This window comes from Chiloscyllium plagiosum, unplaced genomic scaffold, assembly GCF_037043375.1.
Source record: "Chiloscyllium plagiosum isolate Xiang-an unplaced genomic scaffold, Cpla_swu_hap1 HiC_scaffold_1, whole genome shotgun sequence".
In the NCBI taxonomy this organism is placed as follows: domain Eukaryota; kingdom Metazoa; phylum Chordata; class Chondrichthyes; order Orectolobiformes; family Hemiscylliidae; genus Chiloscyllium; species Chiloscyllium plagiosum.
In genome coordinates, this window is record NW_028270139.1 from 104,944,252 (window position 1) to 104,957,958 (window position 13,707).

The following is a 13,707-nucleotide window of genomic DNA, read 5'->3' on the forward strand; positions in this document are numbered from 1 at the left end:
CTGCAATTCAGTGAAAAAATGACTGATGTGGTAATGCTGAACTCCACTTTCCTACCTTCTCTCCCCATAACCCAAGATTGCCTTATTTTGAATATACTTAAAGACTCAGCTTCAACAGAAAGAATTCCACAAATTCGCTACCTTCTGAAAGAAGTCATTTCTTCTCGTCTCTGTCTTAGAGCCTTGGTTAATATTTCATACATTAATGTGGCTGGAATAAGAGCTGCCCCAATTTTTCAATAAGGTGAAAGCAGATACTGTGAATGACAGGTCATAATGTGCTAATGCAGGTCAAGCCATTTTGACAAAGATGACATTCTCAATCCAGGTTTGTTGGTTTTGATTATGTTTCTTTATTTTCACACAATGAATAACATATGAACAGATTACTTTTCAGTAAGTGCTCTATTGCTAACCTGGTTTCGGCAGCAAAACAATGAGCTTCTTTCAGAAAAAAAGTTTTAAAACCAACAACCATATGTAGAAGCATGACAATCAGCATGCCAAATACATAAGCGCCAATCAACAGCAGTTCATATCTATTCAATGTACAAAAATGCTTCATGAATAAAAACTGTTACAAAAAACATTTCAAACAACAATGTACAAGTTTGCTCTATGTTTAATTAGAATACAAATATAATATTTGTCTAAAATATGTGTACATACAGTCAAGTATAATAACATGCAAATACACTCTAAAAAAGGTTTAAAAACACTATGAATACAGACTAAAATAAGCCAGCACTATGTAAAAGGACCTTGTGCCCCATGTTTAAAGTTACATTTGAAACTTCATTTGCAGTCTTATCAATTTTCGGCAAGAAATTGCTCTTTTTTCTAAAAAAAAGCAGAGTGAAACAAAACACTGGGATTTGACTAGGACACCCGTGTAGACACATTTGGCAGCTCTTTCAATGTCTCTGTATTGTTTTAGTGTTACAACCTTGGCAGGTTTCACTAGGTATGATACAATACATTATTTCACATCAGCACTACACCGTGCTTTATCAGACCCAAAATTTACTGTACCTCCATGCTGATTACATTGTTAATGTTGTGGTCCACTTTAAACAATTGTCATTGTCATTTTAATGGTTTTGCTTTTGCGGCATCATGTACCAAATTTTAAAGGCGAGGGTTACTTTTAGAACTTGTATGTCATAGAAATACAACTTCCCTGCCCAACCCACCCACTCCGCAGTCCAACTTCAATTAGCACCATTCCCAAACCCCAGTTGCATTAAAACAAGTGTTTGGCATCAAAATGAATTGTTAAACTTGATTTAAAAACAGTTAAAATGACAATTACACAGACACGATGATTCAGACAGTTTGAACCCATGCAGGTCAAAGATGTGTAATTACATTATATACAACAGGCTACTGTTTTGACTGAATTAAGGCTGCCATGATATAAACATTTTGCCTAACTATAACTGCAGTCACAATTACTCATTTTGAAAAATAATTGAAAATATGTTTTGGATTATCTTCATAAGAACACTTAATTTCTTTTTGCATAAGGGGAAATTAAATACAGAATTTTCAAAGCTTAAGGTAATAGATTCTCCAGAAAGAAAGAAAATGCACAATTACCAGGTTACAAGACAATCACAAATCTGGGGATACATTAAAACAGCCAAGTCTTTGATATTAAGTATTCGATTATTTGCATACAATAGTTTGGGGAATAGTGGGTTACAACTTTAACTGTTAACTGGGACACAGTTAGAAAACATATTCCTTTTTCGGAGAACTATAATTATTAATGATTGACTCAGTTCAGAATGACAACTTATGGTTGGAGTTTACCAGTTAACAAAGATGTTCAGACAAATAAAGCAATTTCTATTGTCAGGCCATCCCAAATGATAACAGTTCTGTTGGCTACAAATTCTAATGTATAATGTTCTGTATCTTCTCAAAGTCAGTATTTCTGTGGTCCATATTTTCTGTGCATTCAGGGGTGAAAATTAACTCTGATGTAATCATTTGAACAAATCTGGGACATTTTTCAGAGTGAATTTTGTAATTTAAGAGAACTGTCACTTAAGTATTGCATGAATAAGCATGCTGTGAAATTTATATAACTGTGGAAAATATATATTTTTTTAAATCTTTGTTAACATCTATTTACTTTGGAAAACTGTAAGGCCATACAGGAGGGCACACAATGTTATATCTTTAAATGATCTAAATTACAACATCAATTCCTACCTTTACAGAAAGTCACTTGTGAACTTAATTGCTCAAATTTTAGTGACAAGTGCGGGAGTTGAAAATCAATTATTATTTGTTTTAAAAAATTGAAATGCAATTATCATCTTTAAAAGAGTAATCTGATTGAATTTCTTTTTACTGTTTTGTACAATATTGCTTTCAGAAGGAAATGCTCAGTGATAAAGGTACAGGTGTAAGTAGGAAATTCAGCTGTTCCCTTAAGAAGTTCAGGCTGAACCTGCTCTAAGCTTTGCACCTCTTTCTGCTCAATGTTACTTTCTGACAGCGTTGTCCATCAAGGTGGGAAAATTTATTTTCACTACATAAAATAAACCTGGGGCACTTATTGATTGAAAATGCCCTTTAAATGACTTTGTTTTCTATTTCTGCTGAGTTACCAACAGCATATGTTGAACTGAAGCAGAAAGTGCTTTATGTGGATAACACTTTTGCATTTAAGGCTCTGTGAGTACAGTATTGCCTAAATGACGGCAAGAATATTTTTAATTTGTTTTTTTTTCCTTCTTTAATTGACTAGCATATATTGATTATAAATTCAGTATATAAGAAATGCTGTTGCAAGCAAAATGTTATTGCTGCCTGCCTTCCCAAGGATTATTTTATTAATACATTCTTCTAACAGGATGCCAAAAGTACTTGTACGAACTTACCCTTTTATATGCCATTACATGTTGCCCACTCGCAAATAATGGGTCGATGGTAGAGCGCGGTTAACAGGGAGAAGGAATGTTTGTACAAAGTTGTGAAACTGAGTTGACGTATTACAATACCAGACACTACTGCAGAGTCTAGTATTTGTAAAGAATGCAATGAATGCTGGAACGAGGCTATCCATTTCATATAGCAAATTATGTGAGAAAATGGTTATTATTTTAAAATGATCCAACATCCGAGTTTCAGTCATTCCCTTCTCATTCACCAAGTAACATTAAAGTGCAGGAAGTTATCAGTGATTAGAGGCTGTAGATTGGTAGCTGGTGCTGGAGATGGTCAAACTGTTGTACCTTTTAGAATTTGCAGTGATTGCCTCGTTTTCAATTTCTTTGGCCTTCCTGTGTCTCTTCACTTTCTGCTCAACTTCCTCTTTTTGCTTTCTCTTGGTGCCTTTATCTGACTTAGGCTCCTGCTGCTGTACCATGCAGATTACAGCTTCTATTGTGTCCATGATTGTGTCCTGATTGGCTGAGGCCAGTGTCTCAGGGGCTAAACTGTACCTCAGACTCCTTTTACTGGGAAGATCCACGCATTTCTCCAGTACTGGCATCTGGTCTGTGAAGTCATCATCTAGTGGCACTGGGTGCTTTCTTGGACGGCCTCTCCTCTTTTTCACTATGTTGTTGCCAGTTTTTGACTGCCGTTGCAGCCTTTTGGCTTTCAAGATCTTGTTGACATGGTCCAAGTTCTTTTTTGTCGCAAGAATTTTATCATAATTGCACATCTTCCTGACTTCACACTGAATAGCTTCAATTTCCCTCCTCTTCAGCTTTCTCCTTGGTGAAGAACTGGGACTTTGAACTGAATGGAGAGAAACAAAAGGGATCGTTTTAATCACCAGATGTACATGATCACTTAATTACCTTCACAGCTTGAAACTATACACTGTCCAATGCCAGACTGATGTTAAAATAGTTTAAAGATGCTTTTGAAGTTACAGACATTTAATATTTGAAGTACCTTTTGGACCACTGGCAAAACTCAGCGAGACAACTTGCTCAGGAAATAGAATACAGCTTCTACAACCTAATGCAAAAGCTTTTTTTTTTGATCACTGAATTTCCGTTGCCACAAACTGGTTTTAATGTGTCCTCATGAATAAAGACATAAAAGCCTGGTCGTAATGAAAAGCAGCTTAGAGAAGGGCAAAGGGTTAATGCAGTAGTTATCTTTCTCTGTAGAGGTCTACATCTTATGTTGAGGGGTTCAAAATCAAATTTTTAAATGCACATTTACACTAGTCTTATCCCTGATTAAATTATCAAATAAACACTTGGAAAAATGTTTTTTAAGATTGGCTTCTTTGACTGAGCAAATACTATTCTCACTTAAAACACAGATAGTGAACACAGTTTGTGTTGTCACAAACCAGGTTCACCTGTGCATTGCTACAAATGTTGAACTTGAAGTCATAAGAAGTGTATTTTGCAAGAGGCTAGTTTTACCATAATGTTATAACTTCAGATGTACAATCATACGTCTTACAAGTGTGGGAGTTTTGAAGGTATTAACTATTAATATTTTTAATGTTGAGCAAGAGTGAATCATTTCTCTTCCAATATTAATAAGTAAGCAGCATCTGGAAGTCAGTGAATGTTGGTCTTGGTAGAGGGTGACATGGGGCTGGATTTTATAGAGAGTGTTGGGGGTCTGGGGGTGCAAATAAGTTTCCCTTCATGGCAGCCCCTCCCACAACCCTGGAAAACTGACCAATGTTAAATAAGGCCATTCTGTAGCAAGAACTGGGCTACGTAAACCTTAAGCTGATGATTTTGGGCCTCCGTTTCCCCAGTGGAAAAGCATCTGCCTTGAGAACTACCAGCTATCTGACTTGTGATAGCTCCAGCTTCACTGGCACCAGAACTCAGTAGTGTGTGATAGCAGTATCCTAGAAGGCCCTACAGTGTGAAGCCATGGGCACTATGGTCAGTTAAGTTTGGGATTTTGTATGGGAAGGATTAGGGAGGGGAAACGGGAATGTTGAGGTTGCGGTGAGGGGTTTGAGCGTAGTCGATTTTGGAGGCCAGATGAGGAGGTAGTGGAGAGGGTTTGTGTCCCCCAGATGGTGTACCCACTTCCTTCACAAATTCCTGACAATTATTTGAAGGAATGGCTTCTTACACCTGCCCTCCTTTCACTTCTCAGTGTATTATGACAGTGGTGGGTTATTGAGAGCCTCGAGTGGACAATGACTGGTAAGTTAAGAGACTCAACAGGCATAGCATATTTTACATCTCACCCCTCTGAAGAACCTATGTGACAGGAGGTTGTAAAATGCAACTTATGAGGAGTGAGAACTTGAAGAATGATGCCTTTACAAAAGTGATGCCCTTTGAGATGATTTAACAGTTGCTCACAAATGTGTCTCTCAATGTTCACAAGAGGTACAATTATAATATTGAAAAGGAAGGTAATGGGACTAGATTGCCTTGGGATATCTAGTTGGCATGGACCAGTTAGACCAAAGGGTCTGCTTCCGTGCTGTCCATCTCTATGATTCTAAGAGGACAAACTAAAATAAAAACTCAATAATTATCAGGGCTGAGTGAAGCCATTCCAATTATCTTAATTCATCTGCACAGAAAATCTCACAGTACCTTCATGTCAGCACATAGCTTTTCTAAAAAAAAGATTTTAAAGTTTGCATCTCATCTACAATTCTATGTGGAAATATTTTTCATATGTTGATCACTCTCCGTGAGGAAGATTGTAAAAGTACAAATTCTGTATATCCAGTAAAATAAATGTCACTCTGTTATCTAAAGGAGTTTTGGTACTGATAACGTTATCCCAGGAGAAGGATTCAAAATAAGGAAGGAAGACACGTTACTACAGCATACATTAGAAATAGTAGAATGCAAATTTATAATACCAACATTCACACTTTTGTAGACAAATGTATGATAAAGGTTTGGAATCTGCCAGACAGGATATCAAATGTCAAAACACTGTAGCCATTCAAAATGCAGCTGCACTCTTTAATGGGACAGTCGGGCTGCTGAAAGCTTTGATGGTATTTTCTTATTTTTATTCATGTTTATTTTATGTTCTCACAAGTTGCACTTCTATGAATTTAAGCTCAAATGTTTTATATTTAATTGCTGAATTTGTTTGGAAATATGCAAAAAGGGATGCAGTGGCTCTTTGATGTGAAGGGTGGCACATTATTCAAAGTCATTGCACTATTTCAGGCGTTATCAATGCACAATATGTTTTCCATGCCACCCAACACGAAATATGTTAGCAGCAGCGTCACATAATGATGTTCCACTTCTACGTCTGTAGCACTGACTGTGGGCAGAGTGGGGGGTGATTCATAGACTTTTAGGAATCAGGGAATGGGAATTTTGTTTGTTAGCAACAGTAAAAAGATGGTGAAAAGCATTAGTAGCTTATTTTACATTTTTAATTAAAACAATACCGCCTAAATGTATTAAGAACTGCTTCAAAACATGCATCACTTAAAAATATAGGAATGTAGTCATCTTCATGCAAAACAGGTCATGTTTCAGTCTTGCTTAATTACTATCATTATTAAAGCCTGAGCATGCCTTCATAGATTCCCACCAACTTATTCCAAGTTTAACTGAACAGCTGGCTTCATTTGTCGATCTCTTTCTTCCCACAAAAAACAAGTTTCGCTGAGAAAACAAGGACTTTCAAAGGAGTCCTTCTTATTGACAGGAAATTTTCAGAAAACTTCCATTCTCTCATTAAGACAGCTTCTTAAGTTTTTTGTATGTTACCCCAACATATCGGATGTAGAGATGCAGCTCAGACTGGATCACTCTAATTGATACAAAAGTCCCTTTCATAGACTTGTGGGAAACAGATGTAAACAGTCTCAATGGCTTCAAGAAAACTGAACACTGGTCCTGATGGCTAAAGGCTAAAGGCTGAATTCTTGTTATTCTGACTTGGGGAAGTCAGGGCATAATGAACAGAGTCTTAAATGAAAGGATGAACTGCCATGTGAATATTTTTAAAATTGAGAAATAATAAAATGTTCTCATGTCAAACTGTCATTATACCATGACATCGATAATCAACTTTTGCAGCAAAAGATAAGAACAATTTGAATAATGATGTTTCTACTTAATATTTTCCTAAATTCTGTAATTACGTGCAATGTTGCATTTGATATTGATAGTGTTTTAAAAAATAAAAAGGTCCATATGCACTCTGTCAGCTTTTGCAGTATAAGTTCTTAAGTCCATGTTTAAAACAGACACATTAGGCTGGCTTTGCAGGAAACCATGATTCAGCATTCGTGCCTCAGTATAAAGGGCCCCATTGGACCCAATGTTTGCTCCAGAGAGGTGGAGCATCATTGAGTTACAACAATTGACCTCACAAGCAGATCCTGGGTGGTATAAGTACTAAGGCAGACTTGTCAAAAGGCATGGCTTGGTTCGCTGGCGCTTTAAGTCACCCTCACCTCTCAGTTCCCATCCTCCCTTCATGGGCATTTATAATCTCCTATCTCGTATTGTATTCCCATGCCACCTCCATTGTCACTTTCCCAGTCTGCACCAGGTATACAACCCAAAAGTCAGATGGAGATGCAAAAATATAAGCTCAGCCTCATGCTCAATGCTTGCCTTTTCTTCTCATCTTCAGTTCTGAAGGCAAGGCCATGGACCTCCATTGGATAGTCCACTGTTATGGACAAAGTACCACCGCAGGTTGTGTGATGGAATGTGCATAATATGTACAGATCATTATAGTTCTTGGATTTAAAATAGAGGCAGAGAGAGCTTTGTCAGTTCTATGAAAGTTAGTTTTAAAATGTCAGCAAGAGATTCCGGAGCTAGTAACATTTTAGCTAAGAAATCATGCAACTGCAACATGTGCTTGTACTTGGGTGAACCCTTGTACCATTAAGAGACAAACTGTACTGATGACAGGTAGAGAAAATGTGTGGTTTGTGTGAATCATGTGACTAAGCATCACAATAATTACCTAAAAGAAAATAAATTTATGACTTTTCAAGACAAGCTTCATTCTGGGACCTGACCTGTCCAATAGTCCAGCTGGGATCATACCATTTGATATTGCCTTCTCCAGGATGGCTGACTAAGACATTCTTAGCTGTCCCATTGTCAGAAGGATCTAAAGGCTGATAACCTGTTTTACCATGTAACAAATCCACCTTCCATGGCCAACAAGTCCTTGTATGGGACTTGAATGTTGGATCTTCTGCTTCAGAGGTCAGCATGCTACCACTATGCGATAAAAATCTCAACTAAATAGCGGAAAAACTCCCATTCGTGAAACCCATTGAAAGATTTTAAATTTCCTCAAATGATTTATCCCAGATAAAAACAAGCAATCTTCTCTTTAGAGCCCATGTCAAAGACATCTAATACTTCAATAGCACCTCGAAACTTTCATTCCAACTGTGAACTTACTGAAATAATTTTAGCTTTCTCATCTCAGCCAATCATTCATAAAGTCATAATACTAGCCCTTGGAAAATGCAACAAAGATTTCTACTGAACTTTTACCAACAAAAACCAATTCTGACTAATATACACTTGAAGGACTGCCAATTAAAGCAATTCAATTCCAACTACCCTGCTGTGTTCGAGTTCCCCTCCTATGCAATTGCCTCCAGCTACTTCCCCACCTGGCAAAAACAGGGTCTGTTGGGACTTCTGCAACTTGGTCCCAGCAGGACCCTGAAATCGTTTCAACCCTGAGATGAGAATATCTGATCCATTGACTTGCATGCTGTTAGTTAGTCTGACACTGCAGTGCAGATTGGAGGGGCTGCTGAACTAATTGGAGGTTTTAATTTTCAGACGAAGCCTTTCACCTGCCCACACATGTGGACACAATTATCCCATGCCATAACCTAAAGAGTATTCTTTGTTGCCCTGGACAACATTTATCCTATGCTTCAAAGTCACAATAACAGATTTCCTGGCTATTTATCATACAGTGCTCTATATGGACTTCACTGCACAGAAATTGGCTGCTATGTTTTCTTATGTTATAACAGAGACCATACTTCAAAAGAATATCATTGCTTAAAATGGGTTTTTAGTGTTCTGGGTTCATGAGAGGTGTTATGTAAATGCAAGCTGCCTTTCACCAATTTTCAATGTATGGCAGGAATGTTCAATTAAACACGATTTGCCAGTTGACTATACCAACATCAGTGACGTCAATGTAACTGCGACTGTTCACCCCCTCAGGTTATTTAACACTCTTGATCAACCAAATTGATGACAAATGTCCTGAATCAGTCAATAAACATGTAGACCAGGCTTCTACTAGAATCAGCTGTGTTGATGAAGTCATTCAATAAAGAACTAACCCTGCTGAGATACTGGACTTGAAATTACAGATACAAATATTCACTAAAATGATTAATAGCTTCATGGAATACATGGGAATTTTGCAGGTGGTTGGACTCTATGGACTACAGATTGAACGTGGAATTGTTGAGAGTAGCATGGCTCTAGTAGTCACGAGAAAAACAGGATGGAGGATTGATTATCTGTCCTGTTCATCACTTCTTAAATAATAATACAATTGCATCTAACCACTGAACTATTATTGAAATACATACGTGCAGACAATTATGTGCAGTTCTGGTCTCCTTCCTAGTGGAAGGATGTTGTGAAGCTTGAAAAAGTTCAGAAAAGATTTACAAGGATGTTGCCAGGGTTGGAGGATTTGAGCTATAGGGACAGGCTTAACAGACTGGGGCTGTTTTCCCTGGATGAGTTGGGCCGAAGTGTCTGTTTCCATATTGTATAACTAAGTTGCTTCATTTATAAGTTTTGTTTGAAGCCAGACTCAAATTATTATGCAAGTTTCAATTTTGTATTTGCACAAATGAACACAGGTTAGAATGAATAAAGCTTGGCTTCCATCCACTAAAGTTGACCAACATTGTCTGATAGTTCATGAGTCAGCAAATGGAGGGACCATTACTTAGCTTGCAAGAATTTAAATAATAACACTGAGTTTTAAATCAAATTTCTAAGCATTTCTGCAGACCTTGCAATTGTTGTTAACACTCTCAACTAACCTGATTCACACGATGGAGATGGGGAAGGTAGGGGAGATGATGCCAAAGTTGAGACTGTAACACTTTCAGTAGAAACAGCTTTCTTTCTGGTTACAATGGAAAGGCCACTATCATTTTTGTGCAAGATCATTTGGTCCAGCTTGGAGTGTGAGCTTATTAAACCTAATGGGAGAAAATAAAACACATGATAAAACACAGATATTTTCAAAGCCAGGAAAAAGTGGCAAAGTAGTTCTTGGCTTGGAATGTGTGAGTGCTGTGGTATAAAGTTAGTCAGTTTATTGTCTCATATAGAACATTCTGATTAGGCATGTTCCACATGACATCTGATCTCTAAATGGGCTTACTTATTTCAGTTGGGATGACAATACCAAAATGACTGATAATGGGAGTGGTCATATAATTGTGACAGCATTGCATTGTTAATCCAGTGCCCAAGACAGGAGTTATGAGTTCAAATGCATCATTAAAGATTGGGGAAATTAATATTCAAGCAATGAATCTGTAACAAAATATTAGTGTCATTAATCATGCTCACAAACATAGAAAATTCAGATTGTGGTTAAAAAAAAATTGGTTCACCAGTGTCCTTTCAGGGAAAGAAATCTGCCATTCTTGCCTGGTATAGTCTACTTAGGACTCCAGACCCACAACCATGTAACTGATTCTCACCTGCCTTATGAAATGATCTAATGAGGAACTGAAGTTGAGCCAGACCAAAACACAAAGGTCAAACAACAACAAATCCAATCATACCATCTGATTTCGACCGGATCACCAGAAATGACTAAGGCTCACCATGTAGGTTTCACTAACTTGTGCCAAAACTATGAGAGCTCTCCTACAGACCAATCAAGCAACAGGCCTGACATTGCCATCACATCTTCATGCAATGTTCCATATTCCTCCACAGCCATCTCTGGGTATGTTTGGTCCCATCAGAGGTGGTAGCACAGTGATCAGGTGAAACCTTAACAATGACTCTCATTTCATGAGATCTTATGAAGCCAAATCAAACATGGCAAGGCAATTTCTGATTTATTACCACGTAGTGCAGCTTCTCAATCCCTTCAGTTAGAATCAGCTGTTATACAGTCATAGAGATGTACAGCATGGAAACAGACCCTTCGGTCCAACCCATCCATGCCGACCAGATATCCCAACCCAATCTAGTCCCAACTGCCAGCACCCGGCCCGTATCCTTCTAAACCCTTCCTATTCATATACCCATCCAAATGCCTTTTAAATGTTGCAATTGTACCAGCCTCCACCACTTCCTTTGGCAGCTTATTCCATACGCATACCACCCTCTGTGTGAAAAAATTGCCCCTTAGGTCTCTTTTATATCTTTCCCCTCTAACCCTAAACCAATGCCCTCTCGTTCTGGACTCCCTGACCCCAGGGAAAAGACTTTGTCTATTCATCCTATTCATGCCCCTCATGATTTTGTAAACGTCAAAGGTCACCCCTCAACCTCCGACCTTCCAGGGAAAACAGCCCTAGCCTGTTCAGCCTCTCCCTATAGCTCAAATCCTCCAAACCTGGCAACATCCTTGTAAATCTTTTCTGAACCCTTTCAAGTTTCACAACACCTTTCTGATAGGAAGGGGACCAGAATTGCACGCAATATTCCAACAGTGGCCTAACCAATGTCCTGTACAGCTGCAATATGACCTCCCAACTCCTGTACTCAATACTCTGACCAATAAAGGAAAGCATATCAAATGCCTTCTTCACTATCCTATCTACATGCGACTCCACTTTCAAGGAGCTATGAACCTGCACTCCAAGGTCTCTTTGCTCAGCAACATTCCCTAGGACCTTACCATTAAGCGTATAAGTGCTGCTAAGGTTTGCTTTCCCAAAATGCAGCACTTCATATTTATTTGAATTAAATTCCATCTGCCACTCCTCAGCCCATTGGCCCATCTGGTCCAGATGCTGTTCTCAAGGTTGGCCACACGTTTGAAGCAGCATTGAGGGTAGCAAAGTGCCTTTGCTATGGTTTATTGAGACCACACTCAGTCAAATGCTTCCATGAAGTCAAGTGCAGTAACTCCTCAGCTCTGGAATTCAACTCTTTTACTAGTGTTTGACCCACTGCTGTAATGGTTTCAGGAGCTGACAGACTCTGGATGAATCCAAACTGAATGATATAATACAATGTAAACAGATATTACCACACAGAAAACTTCCAGTCTTTTAAAGACAATTTCTTTCAGCATGTAATTATCAATCATATCTTAAATAGCCATTATGATAAAACAATTATTGATTTTTAATTCTTCCCTTCAAATTGTGAAAGTGATTCAGTTTCAAGATTTGAGAGATAAGCTGCCTGTTTGTGAGCTGATAAGTAGTTATTGAAAATACATGTTGATTATCCAAACATTCAGAGTTATCAAACTCAATTTTTACTTAGCATAAAAATGTGATGCATAAGGGCACTTCTTAACCTTTAGGGATTTCATTTGGCCCAAGTTGCTCATTTAATGCTATTTAAAATTCATTCCCTCATTAATACTGCACCTTATTTAATTAATACTTTAGTTGCTCTGGAAATAAAATGGAAGGGATGAAAGTGATGGAACATTTTTCTGAATATCAGCTTTTATTCTTCAACAGATATTCAGACTGTAGCAATAAAGAAAATGGCTTACATTCATATACCACTGTTTGAAAAATAGCTGGAGGTGTACTTTTCAATGTAATACCAGAAACTTCCACAGAGAACAACAGCTCGTAAAGAATGCCTCTCATTGAAAAAGTTGGATATAGATCATGAAGTATGAAACACAATCTATGTAAAGCAATTTAATGCTGCTCAAATGAGTAACATTGGTAACTTGGTGGAGTTCCCTCACATTTAGCTCTAGTTGACACGCAGTGCCACAATCATGCCTACTAATCTTCTGAGATTGCCCTAAACTCTGTCAATCACCAAAACCTTTCTTGAACCATGGCACAAACTTAGGCAAGCCATTTACTCTCAAAACCAACTCTCACAAATGATTTATCTCTGACAATATATACTTACACAGGGCGGTCACATTAGATGCTTGATTTATGAAACAACGTCCTGAAAAGAGGACTTTCATTCTCTTGCTCCATTATTCTACCTTCACCTCTTGATTCAACCATTCACTGATCTAGTCAGAATTCAAACAAAGCTCTTTGTTACGAATGCCGTAGATATACAAATGGCCTGACTCCTTCCTTGGTTAACAAGCCAGCAGGCATGTGCTGGCGTTCGGAATGGTTGCTTACAAGTAGCACCCCACCCCCTTAACCATTTGCCACAGTAACCTCACCCTTACCTACATGCTTATCCCTTCACTGCTGCTGTCAAAGTGACTGGCTTTGCTGATGGACGTTTCAATCATCCTTCACTGCTTTATCCTTCACCGTGGGCAGCACGGTGGCACAGTGGTTAACACGGCTGCCTCGCAGCGCTAGAGACCCGGGTTCAATTCCCACCTCAGGCAACTGACTGTGTGGAGTTTGCACGTTCTCCCCATGTCTGCGTGGGTTTCCTCCGGGTGCTCCGGTTTCCTCCCACAGTCCAAAGATGTGCAAGACAGGTGAATTGGCCATGCTAAATTGCCCGTAGTGTTAGGTAAAGGGGTAAATGTAGGGGTATGGGCGGGTTACGCTTCGGCGGGTCGGTGTGGACTTGTTGGGCCGAAGGGCCTGTTTCCACACTGTAA

At 38.5% G+C, this 13,707-nt stretch overlaps 1 protein-coding gene across 4 annotated transcripts in view; it reads right to left on the reverse strand.

Moving 5' to 3' along the window:
• Window positions 1–329: 329 nt before the first annotated feature.
• setbp1 (SET binding protein 1) overlaps window positions 330–13,707 on the reverse strand; it is a 306,474-nt gene continuing 293,096 nt past the window's right edge. For 3 of the 4 annotated variants that reach the window (XM_087989586.1, XM_087989591.1, XM_087989585.1), the window contains exons 4-5: window positions 10,001–10,162; window positions 330–3,759 (exon numbers count right to left, since the gene is read on the reverse strand). In XM_087989586.1, coding sequence (XP_087845712.1) covers window positions 3,191–3,759; window positions 10,001–10,162 — 731 coding nt within the window. In that variant the 3' untranslated portion in view covers window positions 330–3,190. The remainder of the gene's footprint in view (window positions 3,760–10,000; window positions 10,163–13,707) is intronic. The other variant, XM_087989595.1, reaches the window with a different exon arrangement.